Raw genomic sequence first — 26219 nt, forward strand, 5'->3', positions numbered from 1 at the left:
TTTTTTTTTTTTTTAAAGAATTCACAGTCTTGAGGAAGAAATAAGAAATAACCTATATAGGCTATAAATGTTTGCCATATGGCAATAATTATTTTTAATCATTAAAAAAAACTATTTAAAAAATAGGACAGACTTGTTTCCAAATGTCCAAAATGTGCCCTGTGCCTTCTTGACAGACATATTCAGCCCACTGCTTTATCAAATATATACATAAATAACTGCACAGGGCTCTAGTCCAGTTATTTTCACTGCAGGTGTCAGTACACCCACTTCCCTATTTTTCATATGTCATTGCCTTATGTATCTGGCTGGGCCTGTCGACAGTGCTGAGATGGAGCTTATCAGTTTCACTTTTAGGACCGTCTCTGCCAACAGACATGATATGGTACAGCAGATACTCCCAGCAGCCTTCTGCAGGAAGGACAGTGGATACAGTCTTGCCTTCATTTGTAACACCATCCTGTAGAGGGAGTCCCACAGGGTCAGAAAGTCCACAGACACACTAAAAATAAAATTCCCCTAAACCCAGATCCGTCAGAGCGCGCGTCTCTTACTTTCCTCGCTGGTTGTAAATAGACTTGATGCAGTTAGAGCAGCCTCTAACTCCTGCCATAATGTGGACATTTTTAATCAGGTAGGTAATAAGCAATACACTTAACCGATCTAATGCCATACTCCGAAATGTTACTGACAAAGTGTGATGGTGACTTCTTTGCGTTGAGGGATGTCGAGGGTAACACTCCTGTTTCTTCACCTCCTTTTCTCGACTCGCTGTGGCCCAACTCTTCAACAAAGAGTGCTCTAACTTAAAACACACAGTTGTGATGTGTACAATCTAATTTAATGTATTTATTTATGTATTTTTGCCAACTTTGTAAAGTGTATAAATATCTATAAATATATGAAAAATGACAGTACTGTATAGATTTTAGCTGCCTGGTAAGGTTAATAGTATATACTTGGTAGACTAAAAGAAAAAGCGTAGAGCTGTTCAAAAGCCAGTTATTGAGAAAAATGCTTTCTGTAAAACCCAGTGCCACTGGCTCTTTTTATATTCTAAGTTTCGTTTCTGGTTTATTTTTTTATTCTAGCCAGTCGGATCCAAAGTGTGTGTTCTTCTTTCCGTTTGTTTGTTAATCGGTTATTTTGCTGTTTCATTTCTTTTCTTGACAAAGACACAGCGAGGTTCTGGCAGCCAGGAGAGTGCGGTGGAACGCAGACTGGGACCCTGTGCAGTAGTGTGTATGTGTGTGCGTGTATGTTAGGTGTGTGTCCGTCCATGGTAGTGCTAGTGCTCTCTGTGCAGTGCCTCCCTCCTCCCTCCTCTCTCTGATGTAGTTTGTCATGTGATGCAGTGTGCATTAAGGTGCAGGATGACTGTGTTTTCTGAAGCTGGCAGCTGCCCCGTCTCTTCCACCCCCACCCCCTCCACCAATGTGTGCCTCCTCCTCATGTCCACTCTTGTTGTTTTTTTCCCACCGCACGTTTCAGTCGTCCGCCAAGTATAGATTTCCATTCTCGCTGCTCAATTGTTCATTTGCTCTCCCATTCAGCTGGTAATGTGCACACCACCGGAGTCTAATTTCACAGTAATCCGTGCTTCCCGATCTATCTGTGATCCTTTGACCATTAGCATCTCTCATTCATCACCTTCCACATTTCTGAAGAACACCTTGTTTTTCTATAGAGCTCTGTGGACCAGAGAATGATTTAGCACAAAAAAGAGGGCATGCTTATAACTCACCCCAAATCTCTTACCCCCAATCATACTTCTTTTTCTTTACCCTCCTGATGCAAAGTGTGAGGAGATGGGTAGCTGTCAGCTCAGCATGCAGAATCACAAAGCAGCCATATTCAAAGTCAAGCACAGACTTAAATCTATGTTTTGGTGGCTTCACTGCTGCCCGTTTGTAGCAAGAGCAGGAGAATAGCCTTAAAGATTGGACCAACTGCACGAAAAAGTAGTGGGATATGTGCATTCGTAGTGGACTATTATTGCCAACCCTTTCCCACACCAGATTTATTACTCAGTATTCCAATGTGTTGCTTGGTTGCTCTGTACATATCTGTGTAGTACTTCTGTTGATGTCCCTGTGTTAGTATAGTAATGGGTTCTTACTGGGCGGCCTCCGCAGACGTCCTCTCTCTCCTGCCCTCGTCTCATTTTCTCAGAAACTTCAAAACATTCCATCTGAATCTGTAGTGAACAACAATTTAAAGCTGATTAGATTCCACATATACTCGGAGTAAAACAGCAGGAGGACTGAACCACAGACGTTTCCACGGCGAGCCATGATAATAACCAAGACGCCTTGCTTCACGTCCCTCTGAGAACTACACACCCACAGCTTGCAGCACACTCAGTGTAAACGACCTTCACACGCCCCTTTGCTCCTCCTAATCCACCTCAATGCTGACCTCACCCAGGTTTTAGAGGTCAATGGGTCGTCTGTGTTTGTGAGGAGCCTCTGACCTCCTGAGGGTGGAGTAGAGGAGAAGGTGGGAGAGCCCTGGGAGGCAGCAGAAAGGCGTGTGCACGTGGTCACATCCTGGGTCAGGAGGGAAGGAAGCCAGGGCGTCTCGAGGTCAAGCCCAGTAGCACTTTGGTTTTGCGTTCCATGTTTTTTTAGCCTCTCCTGTTTTTTGGCCGAGCGGACTGTGATCTTACTGGTTGATTTTCTCGTTCTCCTCCACCCATCAGTGTTATAAAGTGTGTTGGGTGGATGGAGCCTTGGAGCTGAGCTCTGATTTTGTTCCATATTAAAGAATCATTTTTACTACACCTGTGTCCAGAGATTCATTGGTCTTCTTTATTGCCTTTCATTTTACAAGGTACTTCCAGGAGTTGAGATGCTGCTGTAGCTGATCACTTAACCTGCAAGAACCTTTGAGTTTCTGTTCATTCAGAATGTGAAATCTCAGCAACTCTTTAATAGATTGATTGACTTAAATAGATATTCATGGTTCACAGAGGATGAGTCCTACAGAGCTGCATGAACTCGTTCACCTATTTGTCTTAAAGTGAAATGGAATACTTGAAATTTGTTACAAAATTGAGTAATAACTTCAACAAGAGCTCTGGAACTTTATTTTTCGCATCATTATTTTATACAACATTTAATTTGTTGAAAATACAAGTGTTGTGCAAAAGTCTTGATCCACCCATAATTTCTTTATATTTAGTTCAGAAACTGGGAAATGGGTGGAACCATATTACACGGTACATGGAAATACAGCATAAAGGTAAAAACTGAGTTAGTACAATTCTAATAAGCTTGGAAGTCAATATTTGGTCTTCAGGAATAGTTCTCCAGGCTTCTTGAAGGACATTCAAAGCTCTTCTTTCGATGTTGGCTGCCTTCATTCCATTCTCTGTCAACATGATCCCACAATGCTACTTTAATGTTCAATAATGTTGAGGTCTGGGCTCAGGGGAGGCCAATCCATGACTAAGAGTGCTCAACTGTGCATTTTTCTATCCAGGTATGCTTTCACTGGTAGTGTGCTTGGAATCATTGTTATGTTGTCAATTAGATGCTTTCCAAATAATATCACAACACGTTTGGATGAAATGCAGACCCAAACCATGACACAGCCTCCATTGTGTTTCACAGATGTCTGGAGACACTCACTGCTGTACCTCTCTCCTGACCTCCTGCTATAGATATTATTGACCATTTGCACGAAAAACCTCGAGCTTGTTTTTATGTTTTTGTATTTTAATTTTCATTGCCTTTTCTCTCTATTTCCCTTCCTTAAGAATGTCTTCTTGTCAGCCAGCCTTACAATGAGACTATTTCTAAACTAATCAGCAAAGAGTAGATGGATCAATTGAATCCTGTGTCAGGTCTTTACTGGATCTTCTGTTTTTAAGGACATGACTTCAGATACTGTTCATCTGCTGTGGATGTTTTTTTGAACCGAAATATAAAGGAAATGTCTCAAAACTCATACAGTACATTACTTGCTAATCAAATTTGCAAAGCAGTGCCTTTCCCATCTGCTTAAGCTCTACCTTAATGCTGATTAATATGTGTTAGCATGCTAATGTGGAAAACTGAAAGTGGAATTTTCCTCTGCTCATCCAATTTAGGGTTGCAGTGGGGCATTTTAGAACTCCACACAGGCAGGTCCCAGATAACCGACTCAAACCCACGACCTTCTTGTTGTGAGGCAACAGTGCTAACCACTGCATTCCTGTGGTGTCATGTAGACATCCCAGTTACAAATAAATGAATCAAAAAACAAAAATCCTCCTGTTGCTTTTTGGACCTACAAATTTAATCACAATGACAAAGCCTAAACCAATTTTTTTCACTTGTCTACTTTTGCGTTTGATTTTGAATTAACTGACATTACTGAACTATGACACTCAGAGTGTGTTTTGAGTCTTTAGTCTTAATTAAATTTTATGTCATTTTTTACATGCTGTCACTTGCATTTACAGTCACCACAGGGAGCAGACTTCTGTACACACTTTGATTAGTAGCGTCCTTGTAGCAGACTAGCCTGATAAATATCTGCTGCTGATAGCTCGCTTGCTAATACTAGCATCACTACTAGCACTGAGGTTCACAGCTGATGCCTGACTGGTCCGACCACCTTTTCTGTTTAACCAACATGGTGACCAGTTGACCACTGAGAACACACCATAAAGATACTCATAAAGTATGCATACTTTTAAGTGTAAATATCTATCCAAATATTCTCTTCCTCTTATCCTTTCAGGGTCATGGGTCTGTTGGAGCCTATCCCAGCTAGCATAGAGAGAGAGAGGCTGGGTATACACCCTGGACAGGTCATCAGTGTAAACATACTTTTGCAACTTTTGACTTGTTTACGCAAACAGGTTTTCATCTTTGATGATGTAAATGTCATACCATATAGGATATGACATTTCTGAAAATGCTTTCCAAATTATTTTTTAAGTGCTTCAAAAAACCTCATGGCAGAAATCTTTTCTTGTCACAGTAAGATAGGCATAGACTCAGTTCCATCCTGTGTACTGGTAAACCACAACTGCATCCAGAGAAGAAAAACTTAACCAAGTTACCCTTTTCATTAATTTTCTAGAAAAAAGGTCTACAGGGTGGGCCATTTATATGGGAATGGTTGGTGATATTAAAGTCCTGTTTGTGGCACATTAGTATATATGAGGGGGCAAACTCCTCAAGATGGGTGGTGACCATGGTGGCCATTTAGAATTTGGCCATCTTGGATACAACTTTTGTTTTTTCAATAGGAAGAGGGCCATGTGACACATCAAACTTATTGGTAATGTCACAGAAAAAACAATGGTGTGCTTGGTTTCAATGTAACTTTATTCTTTCATGAGTTATTTACAAGTTTCTGACCACTTATAAAATGTGTTCAATGTGCTGCCCATTGTGTTGGATTGTCAATGCAACCCTCTTCTCCCACTCTTCACACACTGATAGCAACACCGCAGGAGAAATGCCAGCACAGGCATCAAGTGTCCGTAGTTTCAGGTGCTGCACATCTCGTATCTTCACACCATAGACAATTGCCTTCAGATGACCCCAAAGATAAAAGTCTAAGGGGGTCAGATCGGGAGACCTTGGGGGCCATTCAACTGGCCCACGACGACCAATCCACTTCCAGGAAACTGTTCATCTAGGAATGCTCGGACCTGGCACCCATAATGTGGTGGTGCACCATCTTGCTGGAAAAACTCAGGGAACGTGCCAGCTTCAGTGCATAAAGAGGGAAACACATCATCATGTAGCAATTTCAAATATCCAGTGACCTTGAGGTTTCCATTGATGAAGAATGGACCCACTATCGTTGTACCCCATATACCACACCAAACCATCACTTTTGTTGTTCCAACAGTCTTGGAGGGATCCATCCAATGTGGGTTAGTGTCAGACCAATAGCGGTGGTTTTGTTTGCCTCATCACTGAACAAAATCTTCTGTATGAACTGAGGGTCCTGTTCCAATTTTTATTTTGCCCATTCTGCAAATTCTGTGCGCCGATCTGGGTCGTCCTCGTTGAGATGCTGCAGTAGCTGGAGTTTGTAAGGGTGCCATTTGTGAGTAGCTAATATCTGCCGAAGGGATGTTCGACTAATGCCACTCTCCAGTGACATGTGGCGAGTGCTACGCTGTGGGCTCTTGCTACGCTGTGAGCTCTTGCTGAATGAAGCTAGGACAGCCATTAGTGACAGTTTTCTTGCTTCCACATTTTGGCAAATCCAACACTGAACCAGTTTCATGAAACTTAGCAAGCAGTTTGCTGACTGTAGCATGGGAGATGGGTGGTCTTGTAGGGTGTCTTGCATTGAAATCTGCTGCAATGACCCGGTTACTGCGTTTACCAGATATCAACACGATTTCGATTCACTCCTCACGTGTTAACCTCTTTGACATGTCAATGGCTGTGAACAAAGAGAAACTTGTAAATAACTCATGAAAGAATAAAGTTACGTTGAAACCAAGCACACCATTGTTTTTCTTGTGACATTACTAATAAGTTTGATGTGTCACATGGCCCTCTTCCTATTGAAAAAACAAAAGTTGTATCCAAGATGGCCGACTTCTAAATGGCCACCATGGTCACCACCCATCTTGTGGAGTTTGCCCCCTCACATATACTAATGTGCCACAAACAGGACTTTAATATCACCAACCATTCCCATTTTATTACGGTGTATCCATATAAATGGCCCACCCTGTATTTAGCTGTAAAGGCATTACTGAAGTGAGGTGCTGATGTTAAGCAATAAGAACTGCTTCACAGCCCAAGCTACAGCTCTTATAAAAAATGCTGAAAATGATTGAGAGCTGTGTGCAGGCTCGTCAGGCTCTTCCACGCTGAAGTAATAAACTGTTTCCTTTAAATGTCAAAACAAGTCCGAGAATGCTGGAAACAAATTTTAGTCTAATATGTCATTTTAGGTATTGACATTAACAAGTAAGGCCAAAAAAAGGGGGGAAAAGCCACTCAACAAAAGGAGAAATTTGTGTCTACACCTAATGCCATATGGTGTGTATTTGTGTGCTGAATTTAAATCGGGAGAACGTGCAGTCAGTGTAATTAAACTGTATTATAAATAATTAGAAGCTAAAATGACACTATTTCAATTTAACACGTAGCTGAATGCCATTTGCTCAGAGAGGAGGCAATTTACAAGGGTTGTTTTTGCCTTTGAGAGCAATTAAAAATGTATAGTGGAACGCTTGTGCAATGAGTATTAAGCATGAAGGTAAACGAACCACACAGGAACATGCTGCAATATGAAGAAGTTTTTTTTAATCCCTTGTCAGTGATGATAGAAAGATTTTTCATCAGTTAGGTGCTTCATTGTTCATACAGCTCATTTCATTCTGATATCCGGTTCAACAGCTCTGTGTTTCATATCCAGTCTATCACACAAGATTCAAAGCATTCAAAGGAATTTCCCGCAGCATAAACATGATACCAAAAATATGTTTTCCCTCCAGTAAATCAGTTTCTCCTCAAGTTGTCTTGTGCATGTCAGGAAATCTTGTTTTGACTTTAAATGTCTTATTTTATGCCTGAGTCCTCCTCATCTCATCTCATCACGGTCTGTCTCTTTGCATGCACCAAAGCTGGCTGAAACTCAAAATGGAAAAAGATGACAATGCAATTTGCTCCAAACGGTGTGTGCCAGATTTGCCTATTAAGTGCAGAAGTTGAAAAGGAAGCAGGAATGAGATAAGACTCAGAACAGTGAGGTAGTGAAGCAGAGAGAGCACCTCTGAGACCCGCCACACAAAGAAGGGTCTTAGCGCCTGAGCTAGCTCTTTATGTCTCTAAACATTAATTCCATGCTATTCTATGGCAGACATAGAAACAGGTTATTGAACTGACAGAGAAACCGCCGAGATTCTCCTCCTGGAGCAGCGGAGTATCAGGAGCAGAGCTGGCCAGAAAACAGACGAGCACGGAGCCAGCCGAGCCCCTGCTGACAGAGGCCGAGGTTTCGTCCCTCCCTGAACTACAACAGACGGCTGCAGGCAAGCCAAGCACATCATCTCGACGGGAGACACTTGCTTGCATCACCTTCATCTATTTTTAGAACAACTGCATCCACCTTTTTTTTTTTTGTCATTTTACTCCCTCCTGCATTTCAAGTGTTATCTCAAGTGCAAACTGTTGCAGAAGATGCAGGATTTTTCTTTACTGCCAGCGCTGTCGGCTTAATCGAGATACCTTTATCACAGAGCAGTCATGTTATATGTGAGTTATGTAGATGGACAGCAGACATAAATTGGTGAATTACAGAGATAATGAATCAGGGTAGAGGTGAGAGTCTCCTGTGAGAGTTGAAAGCTGAGAGTGAAACAGGTTCATCCTCTGATCAATTTCTCCTCTCTGCCTCTCAGGCTGAAGTTGTTTGAATATAAGTGAAATCATCTGGTTTTTGTCTTTGACTGGAATAAAAATAGGCGTGTGGTCTATTCCTGCCGTATGTGAATTTATAATTAGAGATGCCAATAATGTGCACATTGTGTTTAAGAGAATAGAAGCAGGAAATGAGACTGTCAGTTTCAATGAAGCAGGCGTTTCCCAGTAGTTATTTTTTGGAGGAGATAATGAACGGTTCCAGGCTTGGCTCGACAGCACGTCAAGCAAGAAAGGCTGTGGAACGGCAATACAAGCAACAGCTTGGTAAAGACAGGCTCCGCCGACTGCCAGTGTTGGCCAGATGGAGGAAAGAAAAGGAGCAAGTAGTGATGTGGCAGAGGTGAGGAAGCAGTGTGAGACCAAGGAAATGAGATGAAAAGAGAAGGAATAGAAGGTGAGAATTAAAAGGAAAAGGTGGAAATGGTGCGACTGTTATGCACTGTTAGATTTAGTGAATTTAAAGGGCAAGCAGCTTGTCACAAAAAAACAAAAAAACAGTTAGATTTCACAGGCTTCTGAAATTCTGAATACCACGGAGTAATGAAAGACTAAAGCAAATAATACCATTTGAAGTGCTCGTACTGTTTTGCAAGAGCATGTGGGATCTGTTATACAAAGTAGGTGTTGTGTGAAAGTCATGGGGTAAAAATCATGCTGTTTCACCCTTTTTGTTTTATCAGGAACCTCACCCAGATCGAGTTTTAATTAGGAATAACATACATCCATGTCTGCAGCCATAAAGAAATACTTTGATGTCCAGCTTGGATAGTATTCCGGTTGGCCTAAAAAACACCAGTGGTTGAAAATCCTCAGTGTTAAATTAAGATGCTCATGGAGATGGTGTTGAGACACGTTTTAGGCAGCTAACGGCAGCGGATGATAACTCCCTGTCTCGGATGGACATTTTTATCAAGATGTCATGCAGATTTCAAGCCATCCATCATTTTTATATAACCTTAGACTAAAGACAGAGCCACGGTGGCATCACCATGCCATCCAGTGGACGCACGGAGTAACTGTGCCGGCCGGAGGTGATAACTGGTTCTGTGAATCAGAAATTTTATGTGAGGTCAAGGTGAGTTTTACACCTTACAAAATCTAAAGGTTTACAATATATGACACTCTCTATTTATAAAACACATCTTTGGGTTAAATAAATATTCTCTAATGTTATTAACAGTACTGAGTTGGCGTGAGCAGTCGCCTGAATGTGCAACAGCTGGGTCAAAGGGTGGGTACACAGACAGACCGTGGAGTAATAATGTTGGAAAACAGAAATTATATATAATATGCACACGCACATTTGTGTTTAGGACTAAATTAAACACACTAATAGGATGAGAAATTAGTTTTGCCAGTCAGCTGTAACACCTGAACGCCGCCTGCTGCTGCCGAGAATGTGTGAAAACTGGTTAGTATGCAATCAGAGAAGTTTAAATATAAAGCAAATGGTGCTGATGAATGACTGAGACATCCAGACTCTGTCACACCAACAGGGCTGTCTGATGAATACAAAAGAAAGCCACAGGAGCCACTCTAGTATAACTATCTATTGTGCAGAACATATTACTGCAAAAAACATCATCTGTATGAACACGAACGATTTCACCCTTAACATGTCTTAAAATGAGGTATATATATATATATATATATATATAAAATGTCAGATACATAACAACACCTGACATATTACACTGAGCCAAAGTGCAGAAGCGATTTGTGCAAAACTAAGTGCAGCCTTACTGCTTCTATAGGAATTGAGAGGGTAAGCAGCAGCCAGGTGCTGATAATCAAACACACTTGATTGAGTGATCATAAGCAAGAGTGAACCCCTGCATAAAAGCAGGAGTCTTAGCAATTTACTGGCCTGCCGCAGTCAGGTGTGTGTTAATGCAATCTCAAGGAGGAACGGTGTCTGTGCTGTCTTAGAACAGCAGTTTCTGCTGCCCATATGGGAAGGGTCATAAGGCCAAACAATATAAAGTCCATCATTCTATGGTTGTAAAGATTACTCACAAGTGGAAAACATTCAAGACTGTTGGCAATCTTCCCAGGAGTGGACCGCCCAGCAAATTCACCCCAAGGTCAGTTAGGATGCTAAATTTTAAAGCTCATGCCAATACAGTTTGGAAAAGGAAGAAAAAAAACATGAACATGAAGTATGGCTTGTTTGGAAATTTTGCCAGAAGATGGGACTCTCTAAAAGGCACATGGCAGCACAGCTTAGACCAGCGAAGCTGCATCTGAACAAACTACAATGTTGTTTGGAAATCTGAGACCTAAGTGGAAATGTTTGGTTCTTCTATGCCACTTTTCTCTTCTCAAAGTGCTTTATACAACTTGCCTCACTCACACAAGCATTCTCTTCCATTTTTGCACTGATCATCACCTGCACACGTGTATATATATATTAATCTGCTTAATTTTATTTTTATCTAAGTGTTTTCTTACAATATGTTTTGCACTAAGTACCGCAGGAATTTCCTAATGTTGTAAACCTGCTCAACATTTGGCAATAAAACCCTTTCTGATTCTGATTCACACCGTGATAAATGTATCATGTGACTGTGATGGGGAACTTGGAGTTCAGCATTTTGTACTTGCATGAAGACTGAAGCAGCCAGGGATCACACCACCCCTAATGTACAGCGGCGTGTTTGGTGAAAGCCAAACACCTACCAAGTGTGAAGCACAGTGGTGTAGGGGTGATGATCCATCATAAACTCCCCTCACTACCAAAGTGTTCTAAAGTTAAGTCTTTCTGTCTAAAAGATAAAGCCCAAATGAGTAATACAGGACAACGAGCCTAAGCATTGCAGCATATCTACAACACAATGAATGAAAAAGAAACATGTTGCAATGGCCGTGCTATTAAATCATGGTGTGCATGTGATTTTTCTTATTACGTCTGTATTTTGGTGTGTGCACGTGCTATGTGTCACGTGCTGTTCATCTGATTTGTGTATTAAAATAATTTTACAATCTGGTAAAGACTTTTTAAAAACTGTAGGTTGTGATATTTCAAACCTTAGACCTCAAAGAGGGAGTACTTTCTTTGACACATCTTAAAGGAAACAAAAAGGAGGACAACATTCCCAGCTGAAACATTAAAGGCATGAATTGGAGCAGACTGTTTCACTTTTCACCTGCAGTGCTCTGCCGTTATACTGCATCTCCTAGCAACAGAGACCTGTTTACCTACAAAACCTGCCGAAGACAGAGAGGTGAACAAACAGCCTGGAGTTGCAGGTACGTCCTGGGACTAAGTGGCAGATTTCAGTGCTTTTGTGTTTAGTTTAGTTTTTTTTTTTTTTTTTTCTGGGATCATTTATATTCAGGGTGAGTAAAAATGGCTGGGACTTTCCTGGAGGATCGCAGCTCTCTCTCCACTCATACAGCAGTAGACAAAGGCAGCGCTTATTACATTATTTCCTTCTGACTCTGTTCTCATTTATTCAGCAAGCTCCAAATTTAACTGGATGCTTCCGAAGCTAAAAACTTAGATGTAACACTTGCTTTTATTCGTGGTTACAGCAGTGTCCGCAGGCCCACAGGATTGTTTTTTTTGCCATCCATCACTGTTGTCAGTGACTGTTTCCATTACAGCAGTCACAGATGGCTGAACAGGGGAGGATTGTCATACCGGCTACTGGAGCAATTGGCAGGAAGGGGCAACTGACCAACAACGCTGTCAAACTCCACAATACTACTTACATAGCATCTCATGGTGAAGATGATGAGTGAGACTCTCCAGAGTTTCAGCATAAATCGCACTGATTTGCATTCAAATTTGGGTTCTGACAGACAATTTTGCTATATCTGTCTCAGACTCAGACAGGATGGGATTCACTTCTTATCTCGGGCGTCCCAGTGAGACAGGCTTTACATCAAACCACAGACCAGCTATATATTACAGGCCTAGTTTGGACCACATTGACAACCCTCAGTTTGCGTAAGTGTCAGGACACTTTTCCCCCTGCCCTCTGCTCATCTTTTATAATGGCTATTTTGGTTCATCATTTTCTGATAATGTTATTAGCAAAACCTGTGCTTCTCCTTCAGTGATGAGCAAAGCTCTCTGGTGGCTGGGGGACTCTGTAGAGCTAATATTTGTCCAACTTTGACATGTGCAGAAAAGCTAACAGAAGAATCTGAGAAATGTCAGTCAAGCTGCACATCTCTGTGAAATCTTGTCAGCCAGAATGATTACAGGCACGTTGTGGATTTAGATGAATGCTTGCAGATATCTTTCTCCAAAGCCTCTGCTTCCACGCTTAAAGGAACTTTATTACTTTCAAAATGTGAAAGTAATAATAATAATAATACATTTTATTTGAAAGTGCCTTTCAAAACACTCAAGGTCACTGTTGAGTTGGGACTTAGAGGGAGAAGGAAGAGATATTTCTTAAATCGGGAGGTAGGGAATTCCAGAGTCGTGGAGCAGAGCAGCTGAAAGCCCTGCTCCCCATGGTTGCAAGACAGGGGGAAGGGACGGAGAGTGAAAGGGAAGAAGAAGATCTGAGACTACGAGATGGGGCGGTGATCTTAACCAGATCAGAGAGATATGGAGGAGAGAGATGATGAATAGCCTTACAAGAGTATTTTGAAATTGATGCGGTATTTGACCGGGAGCCAATGAAGCTGCTGCAGGGCAGGAGTGATGTGGTGGACAGAAGGGGTCCTGGTGATGATACGGGCAGCAGAGTTCTGGACACGTTGGAGCTTGTGGATGGATTTTTGAGTAAGACCAAAAAGAAGTGAATTACAATAATCAATCCGGGAAGTAACAAGGCTATGGACAAGAATGGCAGTGGCATGTGGGGTGAGAAAAGAACGGAGACGATTAATGTTGCGCAATTGAAAATATGCAGACCAAGTAACATTATTAATGCGTGAATTGAAAGATAAAGTACTGTCGAGGATGACACCCAAACTTTTCACAGAGGAAGAAACGAAGACCGGTGAGTTATTGATAGTAACAGAGAAACTGTTGGTTCTGGATAATGTTGATTTAGCGCCTACCAAGAGGAGCTCTGACTTATTACTATTGAGTTTGAGAAAATTAGAAGAGAACCATGAATTTAGTTCAGCTAAACAGAGGGTAAGGGAGGATGGGGGAAGAGCAGAATCAGGTTTAGTGGACAGATAAAGCTGGGTGTCATCGGCATAACAGTGAAAATGGATATTGCATTTACGGAAAATATGTCCAAGCAGTAGAGGGTAGATAATGAAAAGAAGGGGCCCCATCAGACAGGTATGATTTAAACCAGGCTAGTGGAGTATGGGAGAGACCAATAGAGGCTAGCCTACTGAGAAGTATAGAGTGAGAAATAGTGTCGAAAGCAGCACTCAGATCGAGGAGAATAAGAATGGAAAGTAAACCGGAGAAGATCCTTGGTTGTTTTTATAAGTGCTGTTTCAGTGCTATGGGAGGGGCGAAAACCAGACTGGAACTGTTCATACAGATTATTATTAGTTAAATGTGAGTGGAGTTGTGTGGCAACTATTTTCTCAAGAATTTTTGAAAGGAATGGTAGATTGGAAATAGGCCAAAAATTCTCAAAATTATTGGGATCTAGACCAGTTTTTTTCAATATTGGGGTGATGATGGCAATTTTGAGGGAAGCAGGAACAGTTCCAATGGTAAGTGAAGAGCAGATAATGGCAGATATGAGGGGGAGCAAAAAAGGTAGACATGCCTTAACCAAAACTGTAGGAATGGGGTCTAGCTGACAAGTAGAAGGTTTTGATTTATAGATGAAATCTGAAATATCAGTAACCGAGGGGAGCTGGAAAGCAGAAAAACAGTGTGATGGGAGATGAATTACACAGGAAGAGCTAAATGGAACCTCGGAAACCAGTTCCTGATGTATGAAATTAGACCTATGCACTTGGGTTATACAGGCAAGTATGAAAGTGTGTGAAAATCTCTGACAGAGAGGTTCAAAGGATGTAAACAAAGGACTTTAAGTGAGTAGGTGCTTCACTGTAAATTAGATTCCCTGATGCGATAAAAGATTTAAAAAAAAAAGAAAAAAAAGCTAGACTGTCAAGAATGAAGCGTGTTTGTCTGAAGTGTTACCTCAGACTCGGCTCTGCCTTTGTTTTTCAGACTCTTGTTATCTGACAGCTTCGTCTCTCAAACTAAACGACACTACCAGCCTCCCATCCACTCTGGATGTTCTGGGTCTTCAACAAACATCGTTAACAAACCTGGAAACAGCGGCTTCCATCAGCTGAGGATTCAGCCAAAAACCGCATCAGTCGAGGCGAAGGTATGACAGCTCGGTTTGACAGCACTTAAACACACCTCTTCAAGATGATGGAAAGTGTAATATTATGTTATATACATAAACTTTCTGTTATTGCTTAAATGTTTCCTCAGACAGAATATCAAAGTTCATTTGTGCCTCATCGTCCTACGCCAGCAGGTAATTTAAAGGCTACAATGCAGAACTTTGTGAGCTTGAGCTGTTCATTTATAACTACAAATAATGGAAAACTTTAATAAAATGCCACAGTTTCATTTTGAAAAAGCTAACATTGTTGCTTCAGTTTCTCAGAACCATGTGACTGTAGGTCCTAAAGGAGGGAGTGGTTTCACTAAGGCAGCAGAACTTCAGGTTAACACCAGCTTGATGGTGAGTGGTTTTTAAAGGCATTGGAAGCTATTCTTAGCTGAGATTTTTATATTCTTCCATTTTTTTAATAACCTCCTATTAAGAAATCCAAATGAAAATGCTGCCTGTGTATCCAAAACCTGGCTTTACATCATGGTTACAAAGGGATTATATTTGTTTTAAACTACATGCTATATCCAAAAGTTGGGATACTGTGCAAAATTTAACAAAAAACAGAATGCAAATCATAAAAAGCTTGTGTAGACTCACTGGCCACTTCATTAGTTGCATCTTACTAGTACAGGGATGGACCCCTTTAGGCCTCAGAGCGGCCTCGGGTCCTCATGACAAATAGACATTGTTGGAAACAGTCATCCGATTTTGGTCCATATTGTTGTGATAGTATCACACAGTTGCTGTAGATTTATTCACTGGACATCCCAAAGATGCCCTACTGGATTGATATCTAATGCCTGTGAAGGAGGCCATTTGAGAACAGAACAGTTGTAAGGAGTGGTTGTTTGACTTACTGTTGCCCACCTTTCATCTTAGAGCAGTTTAGCCATTCTCACTGAATGTTTTCTTTTTTAGGCCATTCTCTATAAACTCCAGAGATGGTTGTGAGGTGGGTAAATCATGCAACATTCAAAGTCGCTTAATTAAATAACCCCTTTCCCTCGTTCTGAAGCTTGGCTACATGTCTAATTACACTGAGCTTCTCCCACGTGATTGGTTGTTTGAGGTACTTGTGTTAATCATCAGTTGAACAGGTGTGTCCAAGGTGGCTGGTGACTGTGTAATCAAGTATATAGACAGCATGCCAAATGCTGAAACTGGGATATTTGAATCTTTTCAATTTTTTAATGCATATAAATAAGACCAGTACAGTTGAAGTCCTCTGGCAGCTACAGTATGTGTATCTGTGAGTTCTTATCTGTATATCTACTTGTAACTGTCAACTGTTGATATTCAGGGTGAACCTCATCAGACTCCCAGCTCAGTGATGAAAACAGACTTCATGCCACTGTCCCTGCTGCAGGTTGAGCCACACAAAAAGCTGAATTCATTCGGGGGGGGAGCGCAGGGGAATCTTTCATGTATAACTCTGAAGTTTGTTCTGTGTCACAGGGTACTGAGGCGAAATCGGGCCTGTGCAGCCGTTCTTGCAGAGAAACGGGATTCACACGAGGTGACATCGCTCCCTTGGCCCACCCTGTTAGTGCTGACTTCTTCACAGTTTTTCTTTGATGTAAAAGCGCAACATTAATGCTTTTTGTTTTTATTTAATTACTTATTTCTGTCTCTAATCATCTAGGTCTCTCTTCTGTCATCGCCCCAGACTAAAACAGAGGCCCCGATGCCATCTATCATTGGACAAAAGGTTAAATATGTTCATGCAATAGTTTTTCACTCTATTTATCAGCACGTTATCTGGATTGTTCAACAACATTTTAATTTTTTAGGAACCCACAGGATATGTTCTGAACACTCATAAAAACCAAACTTTTCCTGATGCACCACTTGATCCTTCAGACTTCATCACACATTATAAAAGCAAGTAAGTGTAATTAAGTTAATTCATTAACTTAATAAATTGTCACTTTTCACCCTATAACTGTAAAGTGTGTTACACTATTTGGCTACCTGCTTATTTTCCAGGTTTTGTCATCGTGATGACAGAAACTGGAAAAGTCCAGAAAAGTTCAAATCAACGAACTCTTGTCCCAGGATTGTCAGCTCTAAAATGGAAAGTGGCTACAATCTTCGGGATACGGACAGGTATGTATGTTATGCTCATGAAGTCGTTTCATACAGATTTCCTTTGACTGACATGACCTAGTTTTATTCTACAGGTACATCCTCAGGGGCTAGACCTTCTCACACCTGTGATGATACCTGCATTGCTGCTTTGTCACAAATAAAAAACTGAAGTTTTTTGTTGGTTTGCAGTCTGGCATGTTCTATTAATAAAATAGTTTAAATGCATACAACAAATATGAATTGCTTTTTTTTTTTGAGTGGAAACTTCGCCAGCCAGATGTGTGAATGGTAGAAATCCAAAGAGGGAGTGAACGAGATGATGCATTGTCTTTGACCACCTTACTGTCACTGACCTACAGAGAATGAGAGGAGTGTAAACTAATGGGAAAAATAATTACAGCCAGGCTGAGTAAGGCACTGATTTCCAAGGATGTCTGTGGTGTGTCAAACTGTTCTGCCACCCACAGCAGAGTCTGGATGAGCAGCAGAGCCTAAACTGAGTAGGAGGCTGAGATTGCACTATTGTGCAGCTACATACTGTGCACCTACTCTGAGCCAACTCTCAGAAACGACATTACATTATCAGTGTAATCCATTATGCATTATCAATATAATGACTCTTGTGTCAAAACAAGAGATTTTTAACTACGTTGGTTTTTTGGGGGTGTCACCATAGTATTTATGAAAGATATGTGACATTAACAGCCATAATATACACTTAATTGCATTATCAGTCAGTTGGAGAGATGTGCTTATCTAGTTAGTCAATCACATGCAGCTCGTCTGGGTAAAAACGCCTTGTTGATGCCAGAGATCAGAAGAATGGCTAGACTGCTTCAAGCTCTTATAAATGCAACACTAACTCAAATAACCACTCGTTACAACCAAGATATGCAAAAGAGAATCTTTGAATGTGCGGTGTGTCACATGGCAGCAAGAAGCTCTCTCACCAAAACTAGGCAATAGAAGATTAGAAACCTTTGCCTAGTTTGAGTTTAGATTCGACTGTGATGCTGGGATGGTAAAGCCGAAGCATGGAACCATCCTGCCTTGTATCAGTGGTTCAGGCTGGTGGTGTAATGGTGGGAAAGACATTTTCTTGGCTCATGTTAGGTCCCTAAGTATCAGTTGAGCATTCTTTAAACACCACCTCCCACGTGAGTATTGTTGCTGACCATGTCCATCCCTTTATGATCACAGTGTTCCCATCTTCTGATGATGCTTCCAGCAGGATATCATGTGCCATGTCACAAAGCTGACATTTCGAACTGGTTTGTTGAACGTGACAATGAATTCACTGTCTTCAAATAGTCTCCATAGTTGAAGATCTCAATCTAGTAGAGCACCTTTGGAATCTGTTAGATTAGAAGATTTGTAAATTTGTAGCAAATGTGATCCTGTCATGTTAATATGGACCACAATCTGAAATGAATGTTTCCAGTATCTTGTTAAAACTATGCCACAAATAATTAAGGCAGATCTGAAGGCAAAAGGGAGATACTGGCAAACATTGGGATCCAGTGAGTGTGTATGTCAGCCACAGTGATGCAAGACAGGCAATGTCAGTCTGTTGGTTTCTCCAGTGATGTACTCTGGACTGAATTAACTATTTGATTAACTGCCAGGAGGTTTTTATACATAAAATTTCCCCAGAGGATGACTTTGACTGATTTTGGAGACCCCTTAAGATTTTCATCAGATCAGTTTTGTTTTGTCCAAAATCTACATTTTGTTAGTTTTAGCTATAATTGGTTTAGAGCAAAGGAAATGTTAGCAATCCAAAAAGCTGGACTAAGACGAGTTAACGCTGTAAACAATGCTACCTCTCAATATCAGCATGTTAGCAATGATGCTGTGAGTCAGCTGGCCTCATAGCATAGCTGCACACACAGCTTTGTTATTATTAGAAGTAAAGGAAGTGACCAAACAAGAGCTGAAACATCATTTACATGATGTAAATTAACACATGTAATAGTAATTCAAGTTCAAGTCAAGAAGTTGGAACCAAATGTGTGTTTTTGTTTGGTTATTTTTTAGTTTTGCTCAAAAGTGATGTCTTTGCACACACAATCCAGGCATTAAAACAAACATTTCCATGATTCAAACTATATTTCTCATTTAACATATTAATCAGGTTTTTTTTAATATATTAATTAAGAATAAAGATGATTTTTCTATTAACAAAAGGACATACTAAGCTCTGTTATAGCACTCTGTATCATCTTGGATGTAATGAGAGGAAAAGCTTGGGGGACTCTACCTTTCTCGATAGCGACCAAAAAAACTGTATAATATTTACCAAAACAGCTAAACAGTAGTAAAAATATCTATCAACTGCTGCCCTGCATTTATAACATGTATTATGTGTGGTTTTCCGTGTAGAAACAAATCTAAAATTAGAGTGGTGAGTCTGAGTCTGTTCCCGAGCGTAGACACACGAGTTGACACGCTCTGCCTCATGAGTGCAAGCATTAATATTTTAGTGTTGGGATAAATATTTCACTCTTTCAATGAGATGTGAGAAAAAGATACGTGGAGGGAAAGAGGATTGGATTACACGCGCGCCCCACATGAATAATGAGTGCAGAGATGAGAGGAGAACAAGGGCCTGGCCTGCTCCATGCTAGAGACAAAGATAGAAAAGGTGTAGTCACAGACAAAAAGGAGTACACAAAGGTCACCCGAGCCTTCACCTGACCTGCAGGGGGGCTTTTGATTGGTGGTGGGGGAGTCAAGTCTATTTCATGTTCCCTCCCTATGGACTTCCCTTTTATGGTGAGGCACCCCAGCTATTCATCGCTGTAATAATCCCGCTCGTCTCTCGTTCGTTCTGGGCACTGACACTCACAGGAATGCTTACACAACACTGACAAGAGTTGGGGGGGTTTTGTTTAGCATGTCATAAATATTTTGTATATCCAAGTCCAGTACGTCCATTTGCACGCACAGACAGTCTCGGTTTATAGAAATAGTGATGAACCAAGATGAGGTGCACTGTCGAGCACATAAAACAGACACTGATGATGATGTAACAGAAATGTTAAATTGTGTCAGTGAAGCAAGCGGCGGCTAGTGGTTTCACCGCTTCACAATTAAGAAATATATTCCCACAAGTGACTGACATAATCAGACGGGTAATTATTTAATAACGGGAAACTTGGTCTCCTATGCCCACTGCAAGTAGTTTTATTGTAAAACAACTACACACACTGTACACACACACACACTCTCTTTACCTGAGTCCAGCTCTGATCTGATCACATGGAGATGAGTGAGATGTTGTTAATTTTTAGACACATAATGCCCGGCTCATTTATATTCACAGCAAACAACAGGTTTTAAATTAGCAGCACAGCTACACAAAAAAGTCCCAAAACATCAACTGTATCTGCAGGATTTCCTGTCATTCATGTCCAGCTTGTCCTGCAGAACATCTGGATCTTGGAGGGGCCTTTCACGCCCCTTCATCTTGTCTCCCTGTGTCATCCAACTCCTCCACATCCTCATAGTCCATCTCAGCCCTCTCATACTCTAGCTCCTCTCCCTCAAACTCAAACCCTTCTCCCTCACATATCAGCTCCTCTGTCTCATATTCGACCGCCTCTTCGTCATATTCGAGCTCAGTCCCGCCATACTCGTTTATTGGAGGCTCCACATACCCTCCTTCCTCTTCCTCCACTTCATCCTCCACTTCTTCCTCCTTCACCAGAAGCTCTTCCTCTTTAACATCTGTGTCCTCTATGGTCACTGCAGCTTCATTTGGTGCTTGCTTTGAGCTGCTGTTCTTGAGGATGCCATGAATCACCGGCTCCTCTCCTGCAAGTGCCAGCTCTTCTGCCTCTTTCTCTGCTTCCTTTCGTCGTCTCTCCTTCCTGGCCTCACGCACCTCCAAAAACTCTGCAGCTCCCTCCCCAACCAAGACGGCGTCTTCACCTACTATAGGAGGTTCCTTGACTGGGTTGTGGTCATAGGAGAAAAGGCGCAGGGCTCTAAGACGCTTCAGGCTGGGAATTTCTGATATCTTGTTGCGGTCCAGGTCTAGGATCTCCAAGGACTTCATTCGAAGAAGGACTTTTGGGAAGGTGTCAAAGCGGTTTCCGTAGAGCCACAATCCCCTCAGAGCCTCCATGCGCCACAAGTCAGGAGGCAGAGTCTTCAGGCGGTTGTCCCCCATCTGCAGGGACTTGAGGTTGGGTAAGTCATAGAGCACTCGTGGGAATCTCTGGAAGTAGTTGCTCTCCATCCACAAGCACCGCAGATTCTGCAGGTTGCTCAGCTCAGGTGGAAAGCTCATTAGGCGGTTGCTGCCCAAATAGAGGCGGGTGAGGTTAGTGAGGTCGCACACGGCCAGAGGAACATCTTCTATTTTGTTGAAGTCGAGGGCAAGTATCCGCAGACCCTGCAGCTGGGAGATGCTGTCGGGCAGGGTGCGCAGGCTGTTTCCACAAACATAAAGCTTCTCCAGATGCATCAGGTCACAAACACGTGAAGGCAAACGCTTAAATTTACGGTAGCTCAAGTCCAACACGGGGTCTCCACTCTCCAGCAACTCCTCCACTCCAAGCGGAAGTTCCTCCTCTACTTCCTGCACTACTTCCTTCTCCTTCTCGGAAAATTCTGCCTCTTCGCCATCTTTCCCCCCCTCTTCCTCCTCTTCTTCTCCCCCTCCCTTCCTGGAGGAGTTGCCCATGCTGTTGCCTGCAGCACCTTTGTGACTCCTGTGTGAGTCAAGACAGAGTCATTTGATGAGGGAGTGTCTGTGACAAGTCAACCCTGAGCTTGGGAGCTGCTGCTGTTTTGTGGTTGTACCCACTGGCTGCAAACCACATCCTGGCCCAGGCCAGTTAACACTCCGGCAGCCATACCAAAGCAGTTTGTCAAGTGTCTCGTTGTCCCTTCATCTACAGCTTCATCACAAAACAGCAGCGGAAAAGATCTAACAAACTGCAGAGTAATAGTAATGATAATAATAGTAGTAATAGTAGTAGTAGTAGTAGTAATAGTAATAATAGTAATAGTAAAGGTGTTGTTGATAGTTGAGTTCAACAAAATCCAGCTGAATTTTGAGCTGAAATTGAATTCTTGCAGTCCTTACCCTCTTCTTTCCTCTCTAACTTCCTCGGGGCTTTTAAGGGAAAGATAACGCCACCTGTTCACGTGATCCGGTTTCTCTATTAGAAGAGGAGAAAAAAAGTGCCACTAAACAGGGAGCCTACCACAGTGTGTGCGCACTCAGTGACCTGGCTGGCGGCAAAGAAAAACAGTTAATGGAAGTCTGTTCACTAGTTAATGCAGCTGCTCCCCATTAGAGGCCGAGGTTTCCCGGAGTAATAATCCGCGCCCGAGGAAAAACAAAAAAACCTGCACATACTGGAAAAGAACAGCGCTCACTGACTCCCCTCAACTCCTGATGTTGGCCGCTTCTCTCCATCAGTGTGAAGGTTTACATTCAACTGCTGCCTCCCTCCTTCTGTAACAGGAACAGGGGGCATTCACGTCACATGGCCAGTGTGTCCTCGTGTGAGTGCGTGTGTGTGTGTGCGCGTGCGCCGGTATGATAGAAGTAGCCTCTTAGAAATAAATATATTTTAAAAAAAGAAGCAACTTTAAAAACAACTTTTTCCCACAAACAAATTTTTAGGTGTGAGGGTTTGATCAAACGATAAACAAAAAAGAATATTAATAGTGATAAACATTATCCTGATATTTATGTTCATCTGCACAGACGACAAGAAAATTCGCAGGCTTACCTACGCTTATATTTACACATTCGCTATGTATTAACCGCCAGCGCCACTTTTTAATTGCAATTAATAGTTTTTAGATTCATTTTGTGTCTGGAGTATTAGTCCTGCCACAGAGTGACACAGAGCACACTCTGCGCTCTGTGTTACAGAGCTACAGTTACAGCGTTACAGTTTATTACTTTTCCTCGTAAAATGTTGTCACTATAAATCCATACGAAACGAGAAACAGCCTTTCAAAACAAATAAATACATTTGTGGTTTTGCCGTTTGTAGCTACTATAAATCTTTATGTACGGCTATTTGTATGTTTGATGATGGAGATGAGGCTCACTGTCCACAATGGTCTACTTAATTTTGGTTTTACTCATTTTTGTAGGTGACCTGCTGAGACCTATAAAATTGTTTGACAGAGCACAAAACTCAAGACTTGCTGTTATGTTTTTTCTCCTAACCAAATCACTGCAAACCAAGTAGTCTTTGGTCACTCACATTCTTATGCAATAGGACTCCCAAGTACAATATGAGATTCACATATAGTATGGTTTTATATGCAAACCTAAAGTGAACAAACAACTCTGCAACGATTGCTAAAATATTTCTCTTTTACTGTTGTTTCTTCACATTATGGCTCATATAGTTTAATTGTCAAATTTTTTATGTAAAAATTCCATCCATCCATTTGCTTCAGTTCTGTAAATATATGCACCGTCCTCTGATGGCCAGTAGGTTGCCTGTAGCCACCCTTTGGATCCAGTCTTACAGATCATTAAGCCTTTTTGGTTTAAGTGATGTTGTCACACTTCCTGTTGTCTGATGTTGTCCAACCATGAATCAAAAGTCAGAGAGAAATTCCAGGGGTTAATCCAGAATCATCAATTAATCTAACATGCTTGTTTTTGGACTGTGGAACAAAGCTGGATTGCCCGGACAGAACCCACGCACACTCAGAAACGTCCCAGACTAGATTTGAACCTTATTGCTGTGAGGGCTAATCACCCTACAGTCAACCTTTGATTTCACTTTATTACACTACATTTTCAGATTGCTTCTGAAAATGTTTCAGTGATCAATACTCTGAATTCCAGAAAAAAAAAACAACCAAACAAAAAAACCCTCCTGATTAAAGATTTTCCGCACTTCATATTTCAGTTCTGTTTTGTTAATTATTCAGATGCCTTTTTTTTTATTTAGCAAAACGATGGGTGGAATAATTTAGTGCAGGAAAAGTCTCAGCAAATGCCAATAAACAACTCAAAGCTTTACAGGGTTTTAATTTTTCTCTACGTGACACAGATACAGTGGACTAAAGTGCAGCTCAGATTGAAATGAATGTGACACGACTGAAAAATATTCCTACACCGCGGCTCAAAATAGCTCCAACATTTGGGTGAGCCCAGAGCAGTTTTAACTAAAAGGGCAACAACAGTTCCAGAAAAGACTAACTTTGTCCAGTACAGAACTATTCTCTGTTTCTCATAGTTTACCCCACAGTATTACAGGATATTACTGAGACTATTGTAGCGTTTTCAGCCATTTGTTTTTCTGTATTAAACTAATTCAGAATTCAGTTCAACCTTAACATTATACTTTAATCTGAAAGAAACACTGAAAGAAAAACATCCTAAAATAATGAAGGTTCAAGATGAACCAATCCGACACTGTATTTTTAATGAATCTGACCATATAACTTCATCTCCCGTATCTTAAAATTTGCAATGCTGTTTATACTGACTATACTGAATTTGTACTGAGGAGATTACAGCATTCACATAATGCAATAATGATCACATGCTACTATCAACAAGAACATGATACTTTCTATCTTACTATTGATACTTTACTGAGCATTTCATCCCAAATTACTTACCTTTTTGTTTTGTTTTTGAAAAACAGACTCAATACTTGGCAGCAAAAGGTTTAGGTTCTTTAGGTTCTAATATTTCTTCTTTACACTTACATATCTGTTGATGGGTTGCAACCTATTCTGACCCAAATGTTGCTTTGAATGAATCTTATGTGTCATTTGAATGTAAATCTCCAAAGAAATATTCAGATATGAGATAATGTAACTGATGGGATGAAAAGTGTAGTGATGCCAAAGTAAAAAGTCTCTCACTCTTTTCTGAGGAAAATACCCCCACCTTTCATTTGAGGGACCAAAATGAAAGTTAACCTTTAGCCCGAATTCATCAAAAAACTTAATAACAGCATGCAGGTTTTCTGATTGACAGTCTATGCTGTTGGTTGTGATACTGAGGAAAAGTCTATAAAAGATGCTGGGGTCAGATGTGCAGGGCTTCTGTCAGCTTGATAAGCTATGGCAGAAGAAGCGGACAAACAGGGAGACAGGCGGCGCGCTGCTTGAGGATAATCCTGTCTGATATGCTGAGGACCAAAAGAGCTGATTAGCAAATTTCTATATAGCATTAAAATGACCCTGAAATGACACAGTGAACTGTAAGCAGGGGACATAAAAGACTGAGACCTCAGGCAGTGAATAGATGTGACTGTTGAGGTGAAAGTGTTGAATGCAGATGAAGCACTGCATGACTTCACTACCATGGACAAACACACACATAACAAACACATGGACAGGGTAAAGGAAAAGTAACTCTAAACAGTTATTAATGATCATTTTTTCATGGTGGTCTAATGGAAAATCAATAATTATTAAGTATTTAATATTTATATATATTTCATAAATGTTTCTGGAAAACACAAGAAGCAAAACAGGACTGCAATGAGAGGCCTTCATGCTTTTGCAACTTGAGGTTAAAAGAGAACAAGGAAGCAATTTCATTAAAGGAGCATATTTGCACTATCTGTTGGTGAAGGAGAAAACTGCAGCTGATACAGCATCATTGTGCTTATTTACAGTAAAGGAAAATATGTGTGATTTGATGATGCAAACAGTTCAAGTCTAAAAACAGAATGACATCAGGCAACAATTTTTGTGTTTACTGTAGTGCTTACTTTGTAGGTATCCACATTTAAATTGAATGAAGGGTTTAGGAGTTTCAGCTCCTTAACATGTGCCAATCTCTTTTTAAAGGGACCAAAAGTATTTGGACTCAAAGTCTATTTCATGGGCAGGTCTGGGCAATTCCTTTGTTATGTCATTGTCAATTAAGCAGATAAAAGGCCTGGAGTTGATCTGAGGTATGGTGCTTGCATTTGGAAGATTTTCTTTACTGTGAACAGATAACATGCAGTCAAAGGAGCTCTTCATGCAGGTGAAACAAGCCATCCTTAAGCTGTGAAGACAGAAAAAAACCCTTCTGAGAAATTGCTAAAATGTTAGGAGTGGCAAAATCTGTTTGCTATATCCTGAGAAAGGCAGAAAGCACTGGTGAACTCAGCAATACAAAAAGACCTGGATATCCACAGAAGACAACAGTGGTGGATGATGGATGATCACAGAATCATTTCTAGCCCTTCACAATAGCCAAGCAAGTGAACAACACTCTCCAGGAGGTAGGTGTATTGATATCCAAGTCTATCATAAAGAAATGACTTAAGTAATTTCTTTGTTTTTGGCATGAAGCTTTCTCTCTTGCTAAAGCTTTTATACTGTGTGTAAACTGGCAGGTAACTTACAGTTTTAACTAGATTTTACACACTATGAGCATTAGAAAGTTAAAGGACATCACTGCACAGCGCCACGGTGCCATGGCTCAATAAAAAGGTTAATTATACAT

The 26219-nt window shown here is 41.1% G+C and overlaps 2 protein-coding genes across 6 annotated transcripts; one reads left to right on the forward strand and one right to left on the reverse strand.

Moving 5' to 3' along the window:
* The first annotated feature begins 11434 nt into the window (after positions 1-11434).
* On the forward strand, positions 11435-16999 carry ppp1r32 (protein phosphatase 1, regulatory subunit 32). Of its 5 annotated transcripts, none has more exons than XM_005941677.2 (12): positions 11617-11642; positions 11928-12120; positions 12222-12345; positions 14506-14668; positions 14779-14824; positions 14949-15034; positions 15987-16052; positions 16142-16228; positions 16329-16394; positions 16477-16571; positions 16673-16792; positions 16867-16999. In XM_005941677.2, the coding sequence occupies exons 2-12, from the start codon at positions 12009-12011 to the stop codon at positions 16883-16885; spliced, it is 984 nt and encodes a 327-aa protein (XP_005941739.1). In that variant the 5' UTR covers positions 11617-11642; positions 11928-12008; the 3' UTR covers positions 16886-16999. The 5 variants fall into 5 exon arrangements, with proteins under 5 accessions (XP_042084387.1, XP_005941739.1, XP_005941740.1 ...); XM_005941678.3 differs by lacking the exon at positions 11617-11642 and adding an exon at positions 11651-11732; XM_042228452.1 differs by lacking the exon at positions 11617-11642 and having other exon boundaries at positions 11753-12120.
* A 2841-nt stretch (positions 17000-19840) lies between these two features.
* On the reverse strand, positions 19841-22194 carry LOC102289350 (leucine-rich repeat-containing protein 10B). The gene has a single exon (XM_005941680.3). The coding sequence runs from the start codon at positions 21462-21464 to the stop codon at positions 20229-20231; it is 1236 nt and encodes a 411-aa protein (XP_005941742.1). The 5' UTR covers positions 21465-22194; the 3' UTR covers positions 19841-20228.
* Positions 22195-26219: the final 4025 nt, after the last annotated feature.

The sequence above is a fragment of the Haplochromis burtoni genome, unplaced genomic scaffold (genome assembly GCF_018398535.1).
Source record: "Haplochromis burtoni strain Fernald_Lab_line unplaced genomic scaffold, NCSU_Asbu1 Contig_324, whole genome shotgun sequence".
NCBI classification, from domain to species: Eukaryota; Metazoa; Chordata; class Actinopteri; order Cichliformes; family Cichlidae; genus Haplochromis; species Haplochromis burtoni.

What these genes read in the sequence shown, in the direction of transcription:
- ppp1r32 (XM_005941677.2), top strand. Translation starts at nt 12,009, where the DNA reads ATGGCTGAACAGGGGAGGATTGTCATACCGGCTACTGGAGCAATTGGC. An exon ending in AGGTTAACACCAGCTTGATG is followed by an intron (nt 15,035 to 15,986) that starts GTGAGTGGTTTT and finishes GTTGATATTCAG; the next exon opens with GGTGAACCTCATCAGACTCC. An exon ending in TGCCACTGTCCCTGCTGCAG is followed by an intron (nt 16,053 to 16,141) that starts GTTGAGCCACAC and finishes TCTGTGTCACAG; the next exon opens with GGTACTGAGGCGAAATCGGG.
- LOC102289350 (XM_005941680.3), bottom strand. Translation starts at nt 21,464, where the DNA reads ATGGGCAACTCCTCCAGGAAGGGAGGGGGAGAAGAAGAGGAGGAAGAG.